Consider the following 24,301-nt stretch of genomic DNA (forward strand, 5'->3'; position numbering starts at 1 on the left):
AATCATTATATGTAAGATTAATCCCAGAAATGTATGCATGGTCTATATGAGAAAATTAACATAAAGCAAAACAAAAGCATAATAAAGAAAATATATGATCTTAAGAGATGCATGAAACATTTTAGTTAAAGTGTTTGTAATTTTAAGAATACAAGCTCTGATGATTGTCTTACTTTTCTTCTTGCTGAGAGACAACAGTGCATACTTAAAAGTTAAAAGGGCAAAAGTTTATTAAGACTTACAGTTTGTAAAGGTTTCAGTCCACAGTTGGCCAGCTCTAAGGCAGGGTGGCATGGCAGAGGGGCATCATAGAGGAGAAACGGTCTATGGCAAAAGAGGGCAGGCAGAAGACAGCAAAGAGTAAAGCAGTGAGCCATGGCTCTCCCTTATATTTTATCTGGACTTCCTGCCCTGCAGCACTCAAATCCAGGATGGGCCATCTTTAATCTTTAATTAATTTCAGCATTACTTCCTTAATTCTATCATCACACACCCTACATCTATCCACTTTTGAAAGGCTCCACCTATGAACACTTGAGGCCTTCCTGGGAGACGTAGATACAAACCATAACCACAATGAAATTACTTTGGACTCCGTTTCTTAGCAAATTTCAAGTTTCAAAATAATTTGTTTTTACTTGAACATTAATATTTCCTATAATAGCAATCCCAGCACTTGTATTCTGAGGCAGGAGGACTGCTACAAGTTTGAGACCAGCCTGGCTGCAGAGGTTGTTCAAGGCCAGCCTGAACTGCACAGTGAGACCCTTTCTTAAAAAGACCGAAAAATTTGCTATCATCAAATTTGGAACAAATGATGTCACCAGAACCCATGCATTTTAGAATTTTCTGCACTTTAACAGCTCTCCCTGTTTTCTCCACCCCTTGATTCCCGATAGTCAAACTTGTATTCTCCATTCAATAGATTCAGCATTTTAAAAAATATCTCACACAGAATTGGTTTCATGCATTATTGTCTTTCAGTGTCTGGATTACTTTACTTTATGTACCATAATAGAAGGGAGCCAGTGGCAGCCATGTGGAATGCTGGAGGAGAAATAAGAAACCAATTCACCCTTCCCATTAGCTGGCTAGAGCACAGGCTGCAAAACAAGAAACTCTCCCCAACCCCGTTTCCCATAAAAGCTGATTCAGAACAACACAGGCTGAGTTGATAGAAACTGAGGCACAAAACATCTTAATACTTGTTCATTTGATTGTTTTTACAGGAGGCCTAAAGCCTGTAGTCTTGAGCATCTACTGAGAGGTTAGCAATATGCAATATAGCAACTATGGCGTATTTCTTTCTGTGTCGTTTTTCCAATCCAGTATTTTTCTCATATGTTTTGTATTGTTCCATTTTATTGTTTTGTTGTATTCAAAGTTCTGTTTTGGTTGGTTTTGTTCTGTTTTGTTTGATTTTATTATGTTTGATGGTATGGGCAGCAATTTTGAAGATAACAAGAGACATTATGGTAGGCAGTGTTGATTTCCTATTATCCTGGATTGAAGTTCTGTATTGCTTTCACTATTTTTTGAATGACTTTATTCTGTTTTACTTGGTTTGGTTTTACTCTCTGTAAAATAAAATTTAAAAATTAACAATAAAAAGCCCCAATTAATGATGAGTATATTAACTTAATTAGGGTAATAATTTCAATGTATTTTTGATTAAATGTTATATTGTATACATGTGATCAACTCTTATTTTTTAATTATATTGGTCTAAATTTAATTATAAATAAATTCATACAATTATGTATTTTTCATATACATATAATTATAAATGCAAAACCAAACAAAGCAAAACATTTCTAATAAATTAGAAACAGGTGGGAAATTCTTTAATCTTGTAAAGGATATCTCTGTAGGTAAAGAAATGGAATATATCATTGTGTGTGCTGCCATAACAAAATCATGATGAATGGATAATCTACAAAGAAAGGAAATTTATTTTCTGAAGTTCTGGGCATTGGAATTCCAGATCAGTGCTTTGGCCTGATCTGCCAAAAGCATTCTTGTGGCCTATAGTCTCCTCAGAAATTGCATCAGTCAACTTGGGGAATGCTATGAGATACTGAGGGGCATATCTGTCACCTTTTATCTGTTGAACATACCTCACCAATTCTCTTGAGTGCATTCCTAGGAAGTGCATTCCTGAGATTTGGGTCATGTAAATGTGCAACTAGGGTCATTTCTATTGCCAAGTAGCTTTTCCAAAATGGATATATCAGGTGATACTGCTGCTAGAGGTGCTTCCAACTCCTGCCATTATTTTCAATCGTTTTTAAAATAAATTAAATAAAAACATTATAACTCTGTAGAGTAAACATACATTAATATTTTGTATATGTACATTTCAGCACCTTTAGTTACATTCTTCTGGTTGTGGGACCATCACAACCATCTATCACACAAGTGCATTCAGCTGACAAAACTGAAACTGTGTCCATTAAGTAGCAGTATGCCAGTTCTCCATAGTCATGCTCACTAGAATCCACCATTCTACTCCCTGTACCCATTTGACTACACTAACTATGTCATATAAGTGGAGGCATGTAGTAGTTTTTTTTGTTTTGTTTTGTTTTGTTTTGTTTTTTATGACTGGCTTCTTTATCTTTTTAGTCTTTTTGTTGTTATTAGTATGTTTTAAACATACAATTATTACAGTTATATTGGAGAGCTGGTATATATATATAAAAATATTAACAAATTTTACATTATCCTTCTGCTCCTCCATCCTCCTCCATCTCCTAGTTTCCTTATGATTCTATTGCCATAATGTTTTCACAGTTCATTGGTATTTTACCAGGTCAGAGAGTCTTTCCTGCTCTATACAATATTGGATTAAATGTATATAAAAATGCAATGTTTTGTTCATTTGTTCATCTTCTGAATGCCCAACTGGGTGGTTTCTATTTTTGGTGACTGGCCCTATGCCTGAGGATTCCACCAACCTCCAGGTGCCAGCTAAGCATGCTGGAGCTGCACTGAGGGCCCTTTCCACCTTCCCAGCACAGGGCACCTGTGGTTCCTAGCTACCTTTACCTTGTTGTTTTTGAAATTAAAATTTGTGCATCTTAAATTTTATTAGAAAATACTACTGGATATTTTATGATAACACACTCTTAGGTGATGTTCTCCTCTCCTCAATGTGGAGAGTTAAAAAATATAGTGGCATTGATTGATAATAACTGAATATACCTAATGATGATGAGAGAAGTAAAATAGAATATTTTGGGATATGTGAAATACTATTTATCACTTCCTTTACAGCACACACTGATGAGTGATTTTGACTTCACTAGACAATGTAATATATGTACCTTGAGTAGCCATAGAGCTAGTCATTGAATTATTTGTGATCATGTTCACTCTGGGAAGAATTATCTCATTCTAAAGAGTTGTATTGGGAAATCACCTAATTCTTATTTGGATCCAGACTCTTGAGACCAATGGCAATTCTCCTTTCCTGTTCATTAATACTGAAAACATGTGTAAATAATATTTCTGAAATCCCTGTGGATCAGGACAGTAAATGTTTAAATCTTCAGTAATGGATAAATTCTCTTAATTTGAACTAATGCACTGGCTTGAGAATTATTTCTCATGCTGTTGTTTTTAAGCTATTTAGGTTAAATAAAATACAGAGTTAAGCTACTTTTTAAGCAAATTAATTACTTAATTACATATGAATGGAAATATACAATACATAACTGATCCATGTTCACCTCGCTGAGATAATAAAAAGGATTTTTACATTTCTGATTGGAATCTCTAGGAATATAAGTGATTTTTCTCACTTGTCAAGGACAGGAAAGTGCACATATAAGAAAGTGAGAATTGATAGGACCTTTACATAAACCAGAATCTCAGAAGACTATAATTTATTTAACTGTCTATTATGCATCCTGATTTCAAGAAATTATAATAAGATACATAATTTTTATCCTGATGTATACACAAAAAGATTAAATGCAAGGAATAAGTTTGTTAATAGGACACAAATTTTACAATAGAATAATTTCAAATAAACAAAGGTGGAAACAATCTTGTGATCAAAACCATATGATGCATAACCAAAGTGTGTTTTTGGCACACAAAGGAATGTTATCCTCCTTAATAGGCAAAGATCTAGTGCATAGTTCAATATGGATGAATCATGTAGATATTATACTTAATTAAATAAGTCAGCCACAAAGGAACACATATTGACTGACCCTACTAAACAGAAGGCAAAACAGAATAATCGCGTGAACGGTATTCTCTTCTCATATAGAGAAATTACAAATATGTTTTTAAATAATTTGTTAAAGTAATAAAAATTCAGAGGCTGGGGATTTAGCTCAGCAGCATAAGCGCTTGCTTTGCAAGCGCATGGTCATGAGTTTGATCCCCGGTATGGATAAAAGAAAAAGTAATCAAAATTCTTTTATCCAGATTTCATGTTCTCTTTTACTAATAATGTTTGAAAGGAATAACTGAAATGAAACAAACTTTATACACATATGCACACATACACATTGATAAATACCAACATTTATAGATTCAGTGAAACTACAAACTTTTTTTACTGATTTTTAATGCATTTTAAGCTCCTTAGTATCCAGGACTATTTGTGGAAAGGCAGTAAAGTACCATCTCATTTAGAGTGTAAAAGCAAGTGAGAGTTCTAGCTCTTTATGTATAATTAGAAATATTCCCATTATCTTTAGTTATCCTGTTAAATTACCTAATATATACTTGTCATCATCATATATTGAGGGTAATATGTTTAAAATAAAAAACATAATACCACATATGCAAATGATTCCATATAATTTCATAACATTTGCTCCTCATCAAAAGAAATTTCCATCACTAAATAAATGAACATTAACTGTCTTTGAAAATGTGAATGCGAAACACTTAGTCCTTCTTTTTTCAGTAAAGATAAACACCAAAGGACTGATTGTGGCATAGCCATTGCCAACCAGCATCTGGATACAATGATGAATCTGGTTATGTTTCCAGAACACTCCAAAAGTGGAGGAGATAACACAGTCCAAAGCATAGGTGACAATAAAGACAATCATGAACAACAAAATCATCTTAGTGGCCTTTTGTTCTGGGGATGCCTTTGGAGATAAGTTGGTTCTGTAAGACACTGCATCTGTCTTTTGTGCAAGTTCAAAAAAATCACCATGTATACACTAGAGAGCCCCATTAGTCATATTACAGAAATTTCCTGGAAAATCATCAAGGAGAAAGTTATATACTTAACAAAGTAACTAATGGGCCAACAGGAGCAGGACTGAGTGACAAACATAAGGTTATGGGAAGTCACATTAGGGGTGGCAATAATGGAGAATAAGAAATGACCATTTATAAGCATTTTGAAGACCCATAAAAAGAGAAAGCACCACAGGTTCTGGTACAGGGAATTCTGTTTAACTTTGCCAGACAGGAGCTTCTGGGGCTGAGGGTGATGGTCTGGAGGACACTCAGTAGGCAGGTGGTACAAATGGACAGATCCCTCATTATCCTATGCAAGTATATAACAGATTTACATGTGATATCATCCCCTAATCCCTGAAATCCAAAAATGTCTATTGCTATAAAACCAATTACCAGCATTATAATGTGAATAAGGACTAAATGGCCAATGGTGAGATCAATGGGCTTGGGTCTGTGCTCCAGAAGAAATATGAAGACATAAAAGAGAAGCAGGACTGAGTCAGCTGTGATCCCAATGCTGACTTCAAAGAAGTACAGGTATTGTATGTTAATAAACCTGAAAAGTTTGCTTTTTTATTTGTACTCATGGAAAAATAAGCATATAGAAGATGTCTGAGGAGATAAGCACAGAAAATTGTCACAGATATTACCTCTTTCATCAATCTAAACCAACACGATGATTTATCAAATTACATGGATTCATCTTGATGTGTCATTTTCCCACTTTTGTAGTGCATTTCACCAACAATCTCCTGGACTTCTCATAATCCTATCCCCTGTCCCTCTTCTTATCAATTACGGATCTCACTGCTAGGCTCCCATATTAATAATAATAAAGTTGTAATATTTGTATGGTATTTTCATATCATTGTCTCACTTTTAGTTTTCAATGACATATTGTCATTTATGTCATTTATATTGTTATATTATTTATATTGTTATATTATTTATATTATTTATATTGTTATATTGTTATATTATTTATATTGTCATTTATGTCATTGAAAACTAAAAGTGAGACAATGATATGAAAATACCATACAAATATTACAATTTTATTATTATTAATATGGGAGCCTAGCAGTGAGATCCATAATTGATAAGAAGAGGGACAGGGGATAGGATTATGAGAAGTCCATTTGCCTCCATATTTGCATTCAAATATTCAACAAAGTTTCCAGGGTTTTATCTCTGCAGCATAAGTGCATTCCTGGAAAGTACAAGGTCACAAATTCCATCCCTGGTACCAAAAAAGGATTATTTTAAAAAAGAACCCCCCAAATATTCAATAAATTAAGGTGCCTTATGATGTGCCTATGAAATAGAATAAAATATTTTAATTTGGTTATTCAGCCATCTGTGAATTTTTTTGCTTACATACTGTTATAAAAGAGTCACAAAGAATCTTGTAATTCATATATCTACACATGGCATACAATTATGTCCTAAGCATCTATTTCATATGTCTTTGACGAGGAGGCTAAACATGTTCACTGGAAGAAAGATGGGTTATTTAATATATAGTGCTAGAAAAACTGTATTTTTAAATGCCAAAGAATAAAACCAGCACTATAAGTTTCCATATGCAATAAACTAAAATCAAAATGCATCAAAGTTTTAAACATGTAAAACAGAAAAACTACGTATGTTGGAGTGGAGAATAGGTGGAACACTTGAAGACGTAAGTGTAGGCAAAAATTTTATGAACAAAAATCATACTGCATGAGATATATTACAAAGAATGAACAACTTGGATCTCATCTTATTAAAAAGGTTTTGCACAGCAAAGTCACTACCAGAATAATAGGACATCCCAATCAGAAATTTTTGCTAGCTATTCCTCAGACAAAAGACTAATATCTAGAATAAAGAAGTAAAAAATCATATTTCCCCAAATTTAAAGACCTAATCCAAAATTAGGCATTCAAAATGAATGAACAACTCTCAGATGAAGAAGTATAAATGGCAAATAAATATATACAAAAATGTTAAACATCACAGGTCATTTGAGAGATGCAAAATAAAACAATGCTGAGATTCTACCTCACTCCAGAAAGAATGATAACTATCAAGTTACAAGATATATAAAAATCATGTTCCAAAATTAATATTAGTAGATATATAACAATATTTATATATTTTAAAAGAATGAGATAAAATAAAGTATGAATTCAACATTTGTCTTTTATGTGATTTTCTGAAATTCAGCCTACAGATTAATGTTGCTTTCAGTAGTTAAATGAAACAATATAACATTCTAAAAGAGTTCAAGGAAAATCTTCAAGCCTTCTACAAATTAATGAGATAGGAAGATATTGCTTTAAGATTATTCAGGAAAGTGTGTTGCTACAAATAAAATGGCTAAAGTATGGCAGGTGTGTGAAGATGCCACACGGTAACACAACATGTAAGGTACCATGGAATCAGTGCCCATTGTCTGAAACTGGTAAATCTTCCTTAGTTGAACTTCCTTCAGAGAACTAACCAAGGAACGTGATAAAATATGCAGTCATGATCTCCCACTTTTATTAGCTCTATGGAGAGATGACAAAAATATGGTGAATCATTCAATCATCTCCAAGATTTATGAATCACAAAAACCTGTTTGATAAACACATAATCCAAATAACTTTGTAGTATATTGTATATGCAGAATAAAAAATACTTATTTATGGCCATACTGCTTTATAAGAAAATATATTCTGGAAAATACAAACATCCCATGAAGCAAAGGTAAAGACAATCCTTTAGCACAGCAACTCCCAAATATGCCTCATCCTGCTCATACCTGCCTACCATAGCACAGCATAGTTAAAAAGAGCAGGGACACAGGCAGAAAGTCTGGGCATTAGGAGCATGACATAGGAGTCCTTCCTGTACATAACTCTTAGTAGTTACGGTGCTGAAGGCACTTGGCTGACCTAATATACCAAGGGCAAAAATGTCATTTTAACACTAGAGGGAACAAGCTTCATTTGAGAGATGCAGGTTAATAAATCCATGAACAAATCAAAAACACTTACATAAAGAGAGGCTTGAAATAGCTCATAATCAGATGGTCACACTGGAAAAGAGGAAGAGAAGACCAGTGGATAACACTAGGATAAACTATACATATATGAATGAAGAAGTGTCAAAAGGGAATCTGTGCATTGGAAAGCTCTCATGAGTCACAGACAAGCTTTTCTCAGGAGAAATGTAATATATTCCCACTAACACCATGGCTCAGGAAGGATTCATTTGAAATATGGTGCTGTTTATGCAAGTTCCAATGCCATACATGTTAATACAAAAGGTCATTCTAGGGAAGAATGCTAATCTGGGGCCTGCGTCACTGGTAGGAGAAACTGGGAATCAGTGGGAGGAGAAAAGGCCTCTTCAGCTACCTGCACTACAAGTCTGGTTGTTTCTGTCCTTGCTGGTAGACTAATTACAGAGTTTATAATCAAAGACAGAGAGGAAACGTCTCCTTTCTCAGCTGTAATATAAGCATATTCTGTAGTACTCAGGGATGAAATGATTTATTTTCAGCACTTACCAAGGTACCAGAAGTACCTTTCAGAAATCACTTTGCTTTCTCATTACTCTACCCTATAAGTTAACTTTACATAACTATCTTCAACATTGACCTTATCTATAAGTGAAGGCAAAAAGCAAAAAACAGGCTCAGAGGTGAAATTCACCATGCACAGAGCAGTAGGCTAGTTATGTATGGATATTGGTTAATATACATTATCAGTGAAAAGAATTGCTGCTGGAATGCTATAAAGAAAATGAGAGAATAACAATGGCACCTAAGGGGAAAACCATATAACCATCAACTATGCTGTCAGTCCCAGATACACAGCATTTTTCAAATGTACCAATTCCAGGAAATTAAAAATTATTTCAGGACTGTTTGGCTACTAAGGAAAACCACCTTTGCACAAAAAAAGAGTGAAAATTATCTACCTGTGTAAATTTGAATGATTATAAGTTATACTTTTGAGTTCTTGCTTATCCCTCAGTATTGACAAAATTAAAATGTTTGCATGGCTTTTGTGAAAAACAAAGAGAGAAGGGACTCACTATTCTATGTGAAGAAACAGAAAAATACTACAGGCACTTTGTTACAAGTACAAAGCTAGCATTTTTTTTTTTTTGTATTTTTCCTTTTTATCAGTACTGGGGATCGAACTCATGACTGCCTGCTTGCAAGGCAGGTGCTTGTGCCGCTGAGCTAAATCCCCGGCCCCCCAAAGCTAGCATTCTTTAAAAACAGAAAAATTCGTTTCCAAACGTTTTTCTGCTCTACACATTAAAGGAGATAAGAGTCAACTTTTATTCTTATGAACCAATTTTTAGTTTTACTTGTCATCACATATTTTGGGGTTGATTGCCAAATAAGAATTTTAATTGATGTGCTTGTGTTGCGAACATGATAAAATACTTAAGTCGTGGAGAGAAATCTAACACCTGCTTATCGAAATGCGGGCAGCTGATAGTGTCTTGTTCAAAAATTTCCCAAGAAATGGATCTCACATTATTAACAAAAGCTGAAAATATATTTTGTAAAAGTGGGTTCTCTGAGAAGTATGAAGAGAATTAACAGCCTCTTCATCAAATTCTACAGGAATATATTCTTATGCTTTTTAGAACTCCAGGTGAAATTTCTATTGTCATCCCCCTTTGGTTCCTCTGTTTTTAATATCTCTGTCACCCATATTTCATTATTCATGGAAATGAGATTTCCTAACAGCTAGAGCACATGATAAGATACTTAAAACATTAGGTTTAAATTTCTGAAATGAATGGTGGGAGAAAAAAAAACTAGCATGACAATATGTTAATACATATTTTATAGGAATAAGAATAGTCTCTCTGGATATGCAAACCCTTTGAACAAACAACTCATTAAATATTAAATCAACATCTTTTTTCTTAATTCAGCAAAAAATTTGCATACTTGTAATTGCCTTACTATTTCTGAAAAAGTCTACTAATTTCATGAGACATTAAATAAAAGTACTAAATACAGTCACAAGAAATTTCCCACTGCACTGAAGAGTGAACATTCTCTAAGCTGTATGATGGCTGGAGTTGAACTGTTCATCTGGGTCCACCAAATTCCTCATGCAGAGGCCTCACTGGCTTCTACTCACTCATATAATTATCTACTCTTCGACTACAGATCCACTTACCTACTAGAATGTGTGAGCAGTATAGAGCACCTGAACAGAGCCAACATAATTTTAAGAGTAAGGTGTCATTAGTTCATCTCCCAATAGACCTCTAACTTTAGTGTCTGAAGACAAGTGACAAGACCCCTCAGGGTGGGAAGAACGTTGCAGTCCCCAGTGGAACGTTTCATCATTCTTTTACCTGTATTCTCCACTGGACCATAGCCATCTGGTTAGAGTTTGGCTCACAAATTTTCTCCAAATCTCCCTGACATATTAATGTGAGTAATGATGTGTCATAGTCATGTAGAAGGTGAAGTAAATACTTGGAAAGTATTGTGCATAGCAGTCAAATATGAGAAAATGATTTCAACATGATAACACAGAGAAATAGAATGAACTCAGCATGATACACAGAAAAAGGAAATGATGCCCAACACATCTGAGTGAAACTGCTGAACAATTTAACAAAAAAAGCACAGTAAATGCAGAAAAAAGTGATATACTAGGAAAATCAAAATGAACGGAAACAAGAAACAATATTTATATACTTTAAAATATTTTTATGAATTTAAACATTTACAAAAATATATTTCCCCATAAGAGTATAATATTATTTTTGGAGAGATAGAAAGCAAAGGCATTAGTACTAATATTCAGACATGAAAGATATATAACCATGCTAACAATGGTTTCTAAAGCAAGCATGTAATGTGGTTAAATAACATAAATAAAATATGCACAGAAATAAAAAAGAATTAAAAGAGTTTTATGCATAAAATGCTAAAATCATATCTGTTTCGGTTAATTTTCTCTCTTGCTGAGACAAAATACCTGATCTCCAAAATTAAGGAAGGAAACATTTATTTAGCTCCAAATTTGTGGAGGTTTCAGTCCATACTCAGCTGACTTTAAGGCAGTGTGACAGAGCAACAACTCATGGCAGCTGAAAGACAAAAGCAGTAAAATCAAAAAGGATGAAGTACAAGAGAAGAGTCTTTCTGTCCTTTATATTTTATGTATGTTACCTGTCTTAGGGTGGGTGTAGCACTTACATTCATAAGCCCACATTGGTCCATGAATCAGTTCAGAAACTCTAGAAGCCTACTCATAATCATGTGGCTTTGGGGGGACATCCAGACCCAAACCATAACATTCTTCCCCTGGGCTTCCAAAGACTTGTGCACATCTTTTATCAAAAAGACATTTAGTCCATCTCTAAGAGTTGCCAAAATTCTAACAGTTTTAGCATTACTGAAAAGTCTCAAGTCTCTTCTCAGATCTAAGGCAAACTCTTGGTCATTAGATCTTGTGCAAATGAAAAGATAGTCAAACACTTTCAACTTTCAGTGGGACAAATAAACATTACCATTCCAAAACATACAACAGGGGAATACAAAGGAATTAGACCAAAACAAGTGCAAAATCCAGCAGGGCAAACATTAAGTCTGAAGTAACCAGCAGCAAGTTGTGAGCTCCAAAGTGTTTGTGAGCCTTTTCCCTTATGGCATTTCTGGTGGGTTGTAGCTTCCAAGACTTCTCTCTTAGGCCCACTCAATCCCTAGAGCCTTTCTTGGATGAATCACATTTGTGGCTTTTCCAAACTCCTGAGTTCTCTACTGCAACTACACACTCACAGATTTGGCTTCACATTCACAGCTTCACATATTACTTTTTCAGGGGCACACTGCCTGGCTTCCAGTCCTTTTTTTGAAATGTAGGTGGGATTCTTTTTACACTTAAAACTCTTGGATTCTGTATGCACCTAAACTCAGAGCCATATGAATGATGCCAAGATCTTCTGCCAGCTGGAACAGTAAGGAGGTTGTCTTTTTTCTTGGCTGTAGGGAGCAAGTGCCTGGATCACTGAGCACTCTGAACCCAACTCTAAGGAACAAATTCTCTATGTCATTGCTTTTTAAAAATCCAGTGTAAGCAACTACCACCTTTGAGAACATAGTGTGACTGCTGACATTCTGTAATGTGATATTTTGTGTCTTCCTGGACACTCATTGCTGCTATGGATGGCTGTGGCACTTTTCAGGGGAGCTCTGGTCCTTTTTTTGAGCTTCATTTCCAGGCCTCTGTGCAGATCCCTCAGCCTACTTGTACAGATTATTCATCCCATTGGCACAGATTTTCTAGCTATCACCACTGATCTTTGGGCGTTCCCAGTGCAGACCAATGAAACAGACTTTCATCAGATATTGTCATGGCTCTAGGTCTTGATCTGCCTGCATGCTACATATTGCCATTAGGTCCAGGCTCTCATCTAGATTCTTTGGGTCTTTAGTGTGTGGTTAGATTTCCTGCACTTTTTGTGTGACTTTTTGGGTGAATGTTATAAAATAATTCTATAAATTGGGTACTCTGTATTAAATTGTTTTTCTTACAAACTCTAGCTACAACAGTCCTTAAACTCCATGGAGCCACATATGTCAATTGACTATAAGCATGCATCAATTTTCACACATCTTGCCAGCGCTGTGCTAGACTGGGACTGCTGGCCAGGCATATGGTAGATAAAATCTCCAGCAAATCTCACTTCTGTGGTTTTGAATGCGTACTTGGCCCTGACACTACCTGTGACAAGATACCATAGTATATTTCCTCATCACTGGGATGAGAATGGTTTATTTTAGGTTATGTTTACAGTCCATGGTCACCTAGTTTCAAGGCAGAATGGCATGACAGAGGGGCATCATGGAGGAAAAACAACTCACTTTTTAGTGTGTGCATGTATGTCTACCATTCTGTTTTTTCAATCTTATTTGACTTTTTAATCTTAAAAAGGTAATCTTGTCCTTCAGTTGTCATTTGGTAATGTCCATTTCAGTAATTTTTTTCATGGCTATATTTCTGCCAAACCATTTATGTATATAACCCTTTGTAATTCATTTAGAATTAACATACATTACTACTTTATATTAACTATAAATACTTTGAAGTAAAACAAATTCATGTACATCATCATCAATATATTTTTATTACATTTCTATATGAAGAAGTGCTCATTAGACTAGGTTAAGTTACTTATCCTGTGTAGAGAGTGGCTGAAGCTAGAGATCAATCACACATGTGGAGCTAAATCTAGGCCAGCCTTGAGAATATGGAGAGACCAAAGTGAGCCATGCAAAAAAGCTGTTCCAGCTCTGGAATAGCAAGGTGCCCAAGCCAGCAAGGCAAACAAGTTTCTAGACAGAGGGGTTGAAATTGAAATCATCCTTCTGAATTTGCAAATAAATTTGCTACCTTGGTTGAGCAGTTCCTTTTCTCCCATCAGGAGAGAGAGCTCTCCTGTCTTCAGTTTTCATTTCTTTACTTTATATTCCCATCCTCTCACTGTCCTTTCTCCTGGAAACATCTAAGCAGTGCTGACATGCAGCTTATGGTCCCTGAACAGGGAACAGAATAATAATAAATAGTAGGTGAGAGAACACTTCGCATTGTGCTTCATAAGAGGGGAAAGTGTGTTGGTAATGGTCAATATTCATCACGGGAATGAATTGATGTTGACATCATCAGATGTTAAACTTGGGGCAAGAAATGGGTTCACTAGGGCCAAAGAGAAATATTGGCTTAAGAAAAGGAAAACAAAAAGCTTAAGAGAAGCCAAAGAGAGAAATAGGTTTAAGAAAAATGAATGAGAAAAATAAGCTTAGAACAACATAAGCATAATAATATATTGATTTAATCAGTCATTAAACATGGGACAAACAAATTTTCAAGAACTACAAGTGTTTATGGAACTGTTTGTTATATTTTTGATTTCTGAATTTACTTAATTTTGTGTACTTGCATTGAGGAGTGCTTCAATTGTTGTAAGTCTGTTGGGACAATCACAGAGGATATGACTTGGGGCATTATGTTAAAGTCAAGTCCTAAAAGGAAAAATGACAGACCAAGTTACCCTGATAATATAAACTGAGGCACAGGTAGCAATTTCTGACTTCTTAGTTCAGGGAAGATTGCTATATCAGATGTTGCAATTTCAATCCTTCATAAAACATAGTCATCTTTGAAGTTAATTGTTCAACAATTGACCTATAAAAATACAAATAAATGATATGAAAAGGCATTAGTAGCCCACAAAAAACAGGCTATACTGCCTGAGATGATTCAGATTCATATAGACACTGACTCCTCATAATGTGCAGTATGCAAACTTGGCAGCAGCTATCACTCAGGTTATACATCTGCAGCCTAGAAGAAAGGGAAAAACAGAGTTACTGGTTTCAGTTGTGAGGCTTAGAGGCATTTTGTCAAAAACTGCTCTGCTCCACCTGTAGGGGTAGCACATTCAATATCTGTTCCTTCAACAAAGGCTTCTACTATCTGTCCAAAGTGTAGAGGATGGCAACATTGGACAAATGAGTGTAAATCAAAAACTAATGTGGAAGACTGACCTGTTCCAAAAACCTTCCAGTGGGGCCTTCCATAGTCCTGCCAAACAGTAGGCAGGATCAGCTATGGCTCAGACAACTTCCCTGAGACTACACAGTTCTGCCTGGCAGAACAGGCTCCTGGTGGTAATGTAATGTTGATAAAATTAATACTGTTTTGTAAGAATTGTTAAACCTGTGTTGTGATGTTTAAGTCGTAAAATGATAAAAAAAAAAAAAAAACAAACCAGCCATGTCTTTGTATCTGGAAAGCGATTAAAAAGTGTGTCTGGTTACCAAGTCAACAAGAAATGGAATAGTTGATACATTATGTCAACTTGAGAAATTTAGAAGCTTGTCTGAGTGACTAGGTGGAACAGGACACAGTCCTCACTTTGTAAACATCATTATCATATGCAGCATTCCTTCTCTTGCACAGGATAAGGATACAGAGATAATGTGCATACTTCACCCCTTGGAGGAGAGTAACTTGCTTACAGCATAGTGGGGAAAAGGAGACTTATGCTTTCCCTCCTCTGCTTTTGCTGCTTTTGCTGTATTCCACTTCCATGAACTGTTACCTCCTCAGATGTCATTCAAAAGGTTTCTGTTTCCCATGCCACTTTCCTGCTCAAGAGGAATACTACAAATCCATTTAGAGTGCCGTGAGATCTATAAAGGATGTTTGCTGAAAAGTCATCAAAGAGAAAGTTATGCACTTCAGTAAGTCACCAATGACCCAAAGAGAGCAAGACTGAGTGACAATATATGAGACTATGTAAGATCACATTAGGGGCAGCAATTGTGAAGATTAAGAAATGACCACTTATAAGCAAACTGAAAAATCTATAAAAAGAAAAAGGAATGCAAGTTTTGATACAGAGATTTCCATTTGAACTTTTACAGACAGGAGCTTCTGGGGCTGAGGATAACAGTCTGGAGGACACTGAGCAGGCAGGTGCTGCAGACAGCAGGCCTCTCATTATTTAGTACAAATAGATAATAGGTTTACATGTGATACCACCCACCTAAATTATTTCACCCAAATGTGTCTATAGCTATGAAGCCCACAGTTAGAAACATGTGAACAAGAGCCAATGACCAAAAACCAAATCAGAAGGCTTTGACCTGTGCTCCAGAAGAAATATGAGAATGTGAAAAGGAAGCAAGATGGTGCTGGCTATGATCTCAATGCTGACTTCAAAATGGAAGCAAACAAAAATCACAAGTTGCATATCAATAAAACTGAAAAATCTGAGAAAATTTATGTAAATATCTCCCTTCACAATAGCATCTAAAAAATGAAATACTTAGAAATCAATGTAACTAAGTGTTTAAAAGACCTATATGCTGAAAATTATGCTACACTAAAAAAGAGATGAAAGAGGATATTAGAAAATGGAAGGATATTCTTTGCTCTTGGCTAGGAAGAACCAACAGTATTAAAATGGCTATACTCACCAAACTCTTATACAGATTTAATGCAATCCCAATCAAAATACAAATAACATTCCTTACAGATTTAGAGAAATAGCTGTGCATGACACCAGATATAATAAAATCAAACAAAACAAAATAAAACCTGAACTAACAAAACAATTAAAATGATACAGAACTTCAAGACAAGATTATAGGGAATTTAAAATGGCTACCACCTTCAAAAGGAGATTTCTCATAGATACTATACTACATATTTTTATCCTCTGAATAGATAACCAGACTAGTGGCTTTAGATATAGAAAGTCAATGAAACACTAAATACTACAAGCACTGAAAATTGTGTTTTACCTGGATAGCTATCATCACAGCCTACATTTCTTGGGATCAGCTGGTTGCTTACAATGTGTTGCGGGGGCCAGTGGGCTCTTCTTGTTTCCCAGTCCATACATCAGAAAGGGCTGGCATCTGTGCATGATGCAAGTGTGCAGAGAGGGGTTGCTTCCTGATGATTTTTTGTTCTCCTCCTTTGCAGTCCTGAATGTCACTGACTCATGGGAAAACGCTGGTGTCTACTTTGGATATGTTGGTATTGTTTGGATGGGTCTTTAAAGCTGTATTTCTTTCAGTCTCATTTCTTTGTGCCTCTGTTGTTCTACTGTCAAATAGTCTGCCTCTTCACTATCTCAGTTTGGTGTTGAGCCAATCAGGAAGATTTGCATTGTTTAATTTTACTTTTAAATGTTCCATTTGGGTAGATTTTATAATGTATTCCTCTATATTGAGAAATTCTATCTGGTTTTTTTCTACAAATTTTCCTTTATTCTTATGAACTATGACATGTGGTACAAAAATATGGATGTTAAAGTTTAAAACTATTACAACATAGCACACATTGCCATTATTCACCCTTAAAACACTCCTCATTGAATAGAACATAACCATCATCATTTCCATTTTTCTGAAGCAATTTTTAAGTCTCATTTCATATCTATTCTTGCATTTTCCTGATTGTTTCAATGTCCTGAGTCAATTCAATACAATAATTTTCATGGTCATTTTGAGTGTGAAAAAGCTGAAGTTGCATGTGCCCAATCTAGTGAATAGAATGGGTGAAGACATACAGTAATGTTTTTATATGTTTTTGCCTTTGTGTTGAATGGCACTCACAAAAGGATTTGATAAAACCTAAAGACACTCCTGAAAGAGGACAATCAGACTGACTTAGAAAGAGTTTGAAAAAATGGGGAAAATGTGTTTAAAATCATAGAAGTATTTGAGAAGGACTAATAACAATGTGTCTTTTGTAGTCATTAATTTTTAAATTTAAAAATTCACATTATATTTTCATCAAATCATAAAACCACTTACTTACAATAATTTAACTTCCAATATTGGACTTGGCATCTATTGATGGTCTTGATTCTTTAAAATAGATCTCATTGGAGGTTCTGGTAAAGATGACAGATAGATAACAGCAGGCTACAGAGACTCCCTGAGATAGCCAACTTAGATTCCAAAAATAATACAGCATGGGGAGTTCCGAACACAGGGAGATGGATCCTCCTGACCCAGGAACAAACTAAGCTGAGAGAAACCAATTAAACATGCAGTCCCAGTGCTACTACTGGAACAGCTAAAGGCTCAGTACTCCAGATGCAGTGCTTGAATTCACGCAGCTGAGAGTTACTGAGACTTACTTGTCTATAGGAATATGTTTTGTTCTGTCCTGCTTTGTTCTGTTTCTCCCTCTAATATAGAAAGGACAGAAATACTTGTTAAGACTCATGCTTGCATAAAACCTATAAACAGTTTAAGAGAACTGATCTTATGACACATGATGAAATAAACAAATATTTTGAAGGAAAAAAAGGCACTACCGTACCCAGTGCTGATTCTGAGTGTCATGATGTGAAATCCAGCAATACTATTATTCTTTGTTCAGAGTGATTTTAGTCTGCTTTGGTTTGTTTAATCTCAACATAAATGAAAATATGTATAAATGTGTGTGTGGCTCAGTGTATAGGATTGATAATCATATTACTGTTTTTAATTAGGTAGTTGAACAGAACTATTTGCAGTTTGAATTCTCATTTATATGTTCCAATTTTGTATCTTGAACAATTATTTGTAAGAGCACAATATGTAAACATCAACTACTGTTTATTTTTTCTTTGAAAATATTTATTATTTCTACCTATTTTCAGGTTTGTTTTGTATTTTTTAAATAAAATTAAAAAAAATAATAAAAAAAAGCAATAGATCTTATTTTCTAGGTTTCATATATGCTGGGTAATTTTAGTAGTTCCTTTTCACGGAAGAATCTCATTTCTCCATTGATTATGAAAGATAGTTTCTTGGGGGATATAAATCAAGGTTGGATGTTGTTTCAAGAGTTTCTTTTAGCACTTCAAGCTCTCCTTGACTTAAGTGTTGGTGCCAACAATTCTGCTGTAATTCCGATGAGCTTTCCTTTATACATGATTTTTTTTCTTTCCTCTAACAGCTTTTAATTTTCTGTTCTTGTGCTGAATTCCTGGAATTTTGATTATATGTGCTTTGGTGTAGATTTATTTGGTCATGGTTAATTTGAGTTCTTTATGTTTCACTCATATGTATGTCAAATTCTCTTTCCATGTTTGGGAAATTTTTCAGCATTACTTCTGTGAAAAGGATTTTTATGTTGTTTGTACTGTCTCCTGATTTCTCATTGACTTTGATCAATCTTGTATTGTTCTTTTTCATCATCTTCTAGCTGTTGGATTGACTTTTCATGTTCTTTGATAGTTTTAAGAAATCTTTCTGTCCATGGTTGCTAACTGAAATCCTGTGTTCTGGATTTGACATTTTATCCTTACTTAGTTCAATTGATTGCATATACTTTAATGAAAGTTTTAATCTCATGGGTATCTGTTTGAATCTGTTTCATGGCTTCCATTTCTTTCCTATGCTAGTCACTCATGGTTTCTATCATTTTCCTAAGATTCTGTAATTGTTTTTGTGTCCACTCTACATTCATTGAGCAGGTCATTAATTTTGCTCATCATCACTCTTTATTCAAGAGATCATTTCTGATATGATTTTGTCTGTGGCCTCATGCATCTGTTCTTTTTATAGCTACTGCCACCATTTCAGAAATTTCAGGTAAGTGGCTCCTGAGTTCCTCTACCTCATTGCCCTTGAGCTTCTCCTAGGTGGGCTGAAGGTCTGGAGTTGCATTTTACTTCTGTATCTTGTTATTTTATTTTATTTTATTTATTTTAGTTTTCTTTCTATGTCAATGCTTATAAATTGCTTATGGCAGGTAACTTAAGCCCTAGTAATTGAGGCTTCCTCAGGAAATATCTATTCCTCAAGATATCTTCTAAGTGTAGCTGGATCATGTTTTTGTGTTTTTCCTAAGATCATATCTTCCCAGTTTATAAGGGATTCGGAGTTGCTATCTGCTTAACTGAGCACCCAGGCCTTTGCTACTGGACTATGGTGATGATATGCCACCAGACAATCACAGTGTTGTCATACAATGGATAATGACAACCTGGCTAATGTAATACAACTAGCAATAATTATAACATCAAACAGTTTAGAGATGGACAAAATGTGCTATTAATTTCATATCTTTGACCATAGGAGCAAGACCTATAGTTATACAACAGAATCCAAAATAAACCAGGAAATTGCATGAGAGTAATTATTCTTTAGTAGAGTGATTTTACCCTATGGTGCAGAAACTTAAGAGGGATAGGGGAGAAAGCAGAGAAATAAATGAAGAGAAATGTAGTAGAGATAAGACTGGAAAACAAAGTATGACCACCAAGGATTTGGGACACCTAAGAAGAGAAGAGAGAATGAAGGAGAATGTAAAAGAATATCAACATGAACAAGAGAAACTAGAGACAATATTCACTTACTTGAAAATATCAATAAATCAAGAAAGACAGTTGAAAACAAAGAGAACAAAAACAAACAATTAAAAAAGCAATAAAAATAGAAACCTAAATAACAAAAAAAGATGGAAAAAATGAAAAGACAAACAAAGAGGAAAAATGTGCTCTGATGTCCACAGTTCTGTGGTAGAGTTCAAGTCAGATCCTGAATCCGTGGTGTGGAACCCCACCAAATCCAAAGTAGAATTAGGTTGCAGGGCCAACCCTGGCCTCTGGTTGTGGTGGCTGGGGCCTGCCCATATCTCCTACCCTGTTTGTCTTCATGTCCCTCTCCTGGTTGTTATGGTGCCCTCAGACAGGGATAGCCCGAGGTTGCTTCCAGTCTCATGTACAGTTGACTCCCCCTGTTCACTTCAACTGGTGCATCTCTATCTTCTCACACTACTTGTTGTAGGATGAGGGAGGGTGGCAAGGTGCTATCAGTCAGTTGTCTGCTTCTACTGCTGCTGTCCAGGCAGCCCAAGATTGATCTGTCCTGCTTTAATCTCCTCTCTAGCAGGAGAAATGCTGACCTCCCATCATCACTCTACCAAATTTAAGGCTGCTTAAATTTCATGAGTCTGCCTCCCTCTCTTGAGCCACTAGTCACAGGGCAGGACAGGACATGCTGTTTCACTTGCTATCTTCACTGCCACCACTGCCATCTCTAATCTTGCTGTGCCTAGAGGTTCCAGTTAGTTGCTATGCTACACGACAAAACAAAACAAACCAGAAGATGAAAACTGAAAGCCTGTTGGAAGAAGTTGCTTGGTTACTCATCCCTAAATGTGCTGGCAAAATTTATGGCCAGGTTGTAGTTGGAAGAAGTTTTTTGGTTACTCAACCTTAAGTGTGCTTGCAAAATTTGTGGCCAGGTTGTAGTGACCACTGTGTGGTGGAAAGCAAAAGCGGCCAGAGGCCTTATATTCCAAATCTGTTCTGTGTTATTTAAGTCAGCCACACTATTGCATTCCACCAGTTTTTTTTTTTTTTTTAATTTTCCAGAATGACAATTCCTGCTCCACATGCAGTTGGTAATCACACTGGCAGCCCTGTGGACTGTTCTGCCACTTTATAATGGTCTATGACTGTCTGTGTTTTGTTTTATCTACAAATATCTTACTTCAGATTGATTTTGGCCTCAAGATGTGTGTCCCTCCATTTCTTGCAATTACTTGTGCTTTTAGTTGATTTTCTCTGAGTAGCTCCAACATGGCTCCTCCTTTGTGTAGCCATGCTGAATCCTCTACACTGGGGGATTTGAATTCACATCTTAGGACTGTGTATTATATTGTGTTGTTAGTACTTCCCCAATAGTTAGGAGAATATTTTTGTTTTAGAAGGCACTCTTCATTATTTGTTTCACATAGTTGCTTCTTTTCCATCTTTTATTTGTGTTTGTTCAAGCCCAGTTATTTATTTAAATTTGGTGCATATGAATCTGGGTTAATACAGACACTTGAGTTGGTATATACTAAAAGACAGGCTTAGAGATCTTTTCTCTAGTTGAATGCTCTCTCTGGGGTTCCCTTCTAGACTGTAAAGATCTTTCTTATTATGCTCTTCCTTTTTCTCAATAGTAGTGATTTCTGTTACCAATGCGTAGTCAATTCATGAGAGAAAAATAATATACATGAGGGAAAAGTGGGAAACACACCTGTAAGATACAGCTGCATGTGTTCACTTTTTTCACAACGGTCTGTTTTTCTTTATTTTCCAGTTCTTGTGTATGTTCTTACTAAATACTCTGTTGCTTCTAACATGCTGCTATAACAAGGAGAATAAGTGTAATGATTTTACTTTGATTATTTTTCTATTTTTATTTTAAAAAGCAAAACAGAGAAAAGGGTAGAAATGATACAGAATTTCAAAAAAATAACTTTAAGAAATCATCACTAGTTTCATTTAATTTTTGAAAATGGAAAAAGCACCAAAACTTGATATTGAAAGCACAAGTTATAAAAAAGATACAAGAATAGTTATGATTATTAATTTTTTGCCTTTAACATAAAAGCAAACAATTGGAGATTTGAATGTATGTGATATTCTGTCACTACTTCCTTTTTATGTTACATATGTATTTTTTATCAGAGTATATAAATTTAGTAAAGGAATAGATAACAAAATTTAATAACATTCTGTTATTATGTTCTGATAATATTGAACCATATCTAGAGAATTCAGACAATAATAATTTTACATTGAGGTATATGTGGATTTTTTTACAAATCTAATTCTTTGAATTTTGAGTGAAGCTATGTGCATTCTCAGGACTCTAAAATACATCACAGACATACTATTTAATAAGCTACTAAAGTAATTAAATTGTTCATCAAGGTTTTATATTCTAGGTTTCAGTTTCTTTTTTAATAAAACTGTGAAATAAAAGTGCATTTGAAAACATACACACTGACAAATATTAACATAACACATATAACACACATAAAACTATAACCACAGTAAGCTGCAAAATGTTTAATCTGCATGTTCGAAATGTTTTCTTTCTCTTCTCCTCTTTAGGCTACTCTCAGACAATCAGTAATACATGTCCTGGTCCTCAGACTTTGATGACAAAAGGAAAATATTGTTTTTTATAAATATGGTTAAAATTACAAGCCTACTTTTTCACAAAGAAATAAATTCTCTGCTATATACTTCTCACTAGCACACATTAAAAGAAGACATGTACAGAAAAAGTGTAGTTTAAATGTATTCACATAACCTAATGAAAACTCAGAGTAGTTGCTCATCATTAAAGAAACTAAACATCATGGAATAAACCAATATTTAATATCCCTACATGGGTTTTATGAAGTTGATCACTCTTTTTGCAGTACTAATGAGTACCAAAGGACTAACTGTGGCATATCCATTGCCAACAAACATCTGAACAAAATGACGAATTGGGTCACGATCCGATAGCATTGCAGAGGTGGAGGCCAAAACACTGTCCAAAATGTACATGACGATAAAGAAACTCATGAGTAACAAAATAGTGTGGGTGGCTCTTCGTTCTGCAGATGCTTTTGGAGACAGGCTGGTGCTGTGAAGATGCTGGGACTGCCTTTTATGCCTATACAAGAGAAGCACCATGTACCCACTTGAAAGTGCCATGAAGCCTATAAAGGTCACGTGCTGGAAACTCAGAAGTGAGATAGATATGTATTTGAGTAAGTAACTACTGGGCAAAAGGGAGCAGGATTGAGTGACAAACATAAAACTGCGTGAGGTCATATTGGGAGTGGCAATAGTGGAGATTAAAAAACGAACACTGATGAGTATATTGAAGATCCATAAAAATAGAAAGCAACACAGATTCTGATGCAGGGATTTCTGTTTGAACTTTGCCAGACAGGAGCTTCTGGGGCTGAGGGTGATGGCCTGGAGGACACTTAGCATGCAGGTGGTACAGATAGAAAGACCCCTCATCAATCCATACAAATAGATAACACATTTACATGTGATGTCATCCCCTAAATACTGAAACTCAAAAATGTCCATGGCTATGAAAGCCACAGTTAGAAGCATTACTACATGAATCATGGCCAAGTGACAAATAGTCAGGTCAATGGGCTTGAGCTTGTGCTCCACAAGGATTGTGAGAACATGAAAGAGAAGTAGGGCAGTGTTGGCTATGATTCCAATGATGACTTCCAAGAGAAATATGTTTCGTATGTAGATAAACCTAGAAAGTTGGCTGATTTCATTCATCTTCATGGAGAAAGAAGCAAATAGTAGATATCTAAGAGAAAAAGCACAGAAAATACTTCATCACAAAAATTATCTCCATCATCTTCTCAACCAGCACTTTATCTTATTCAAAATATGTGGTTTTAGTTTGATGTATCCTTTTCTTACTCCCATATCCAAGCATACTTCACAAGCACACAGCTGAGCTTTTTCCCCTGACCCACCACTTCCCAATCACAGTTGCACTATGGGTCTGCTTACTGGAGCCCCACCTTGAAAATGTTATATTATAAAATGTACTTTCATATTTTGTCTTTCTATTTTGAAAGTCTGTTCTACTCTCTAATTTTTCTGCATCTGCTTTCACTTATTCAGCAAACACATATTTACTCATGTGTCATGCCCAGAAAAAACAATGAAACACTGTAATCTAATACTTGTATGTGTTTGAAATTTGAGGGTAACACACTGTATAAAATACATTTAGTAA

General features: G+C 35.3%; 1 protein-coding gene and 2 pseudogenes across 1 annotated transcript; all 3 read right to left on the reverse strand.

Moving 5' to 3' along the window:
- Positions 1 to 4,741: 4,741 nt before the first annotated feature.
- On the reverse strand, positions 4,742 to 5,539 carry Cavporv1r-ps628 (vomeronasal 1 receptor cavPorV1R-ps628 pseudogene; annotated as a pseudogene).
- Positions 15,355 to 15,960, reverse strand: Cavporv1r-ps629 (vomeronasal 1 receptor cavPorV1R-ps629 pseudogene; annotated as a pseudogene).
- Positions 15,961 to 22,917: 6,957 nt separating this feature from the next.
- Positions 22,918 to 23,832, reverse strand: Cavporv1r608 (vomeronasal 1 receptor cavPorV1R608). Its single transcript, NM_001167464.1, has one exon. It carries the CDS (start codon positions 23,830 to 23,832, stop codon positions 22,918 to 22,920), a length of 915 nt encoding a protein of 304 aa, NP_001160936.1.
- Between the last annotated feature and the right edge of the window lie 469 nt (positions 23,833 to 24,301).

This window comes from Cavia porcellus, unplaced genomic scaffold (genome assembly GCF_034190915.1).
Source record: "Cavia porcellus strain 051 isolate PalLab524CR breed Dunkin Hartley unplaced genomic scaffold, mCavPor4.1 scaffold_9, whole genome shotgun sequence".
NCBI classification, from domain to species: Eukaryota; Metazoa; Chordata; class Mammalia; order Rodentia; family Caviidae; genus Cavia; species Cavia porcellus.

Coding starts and splice junctions, on each gene's coding strand:
- Cavporv1r608 (NM_001167464.1), bottom strand. CDS start 23,832: ATGAATGAAATCAGCCAACTTTCTAGGTTTATCTACATACGAAACATA.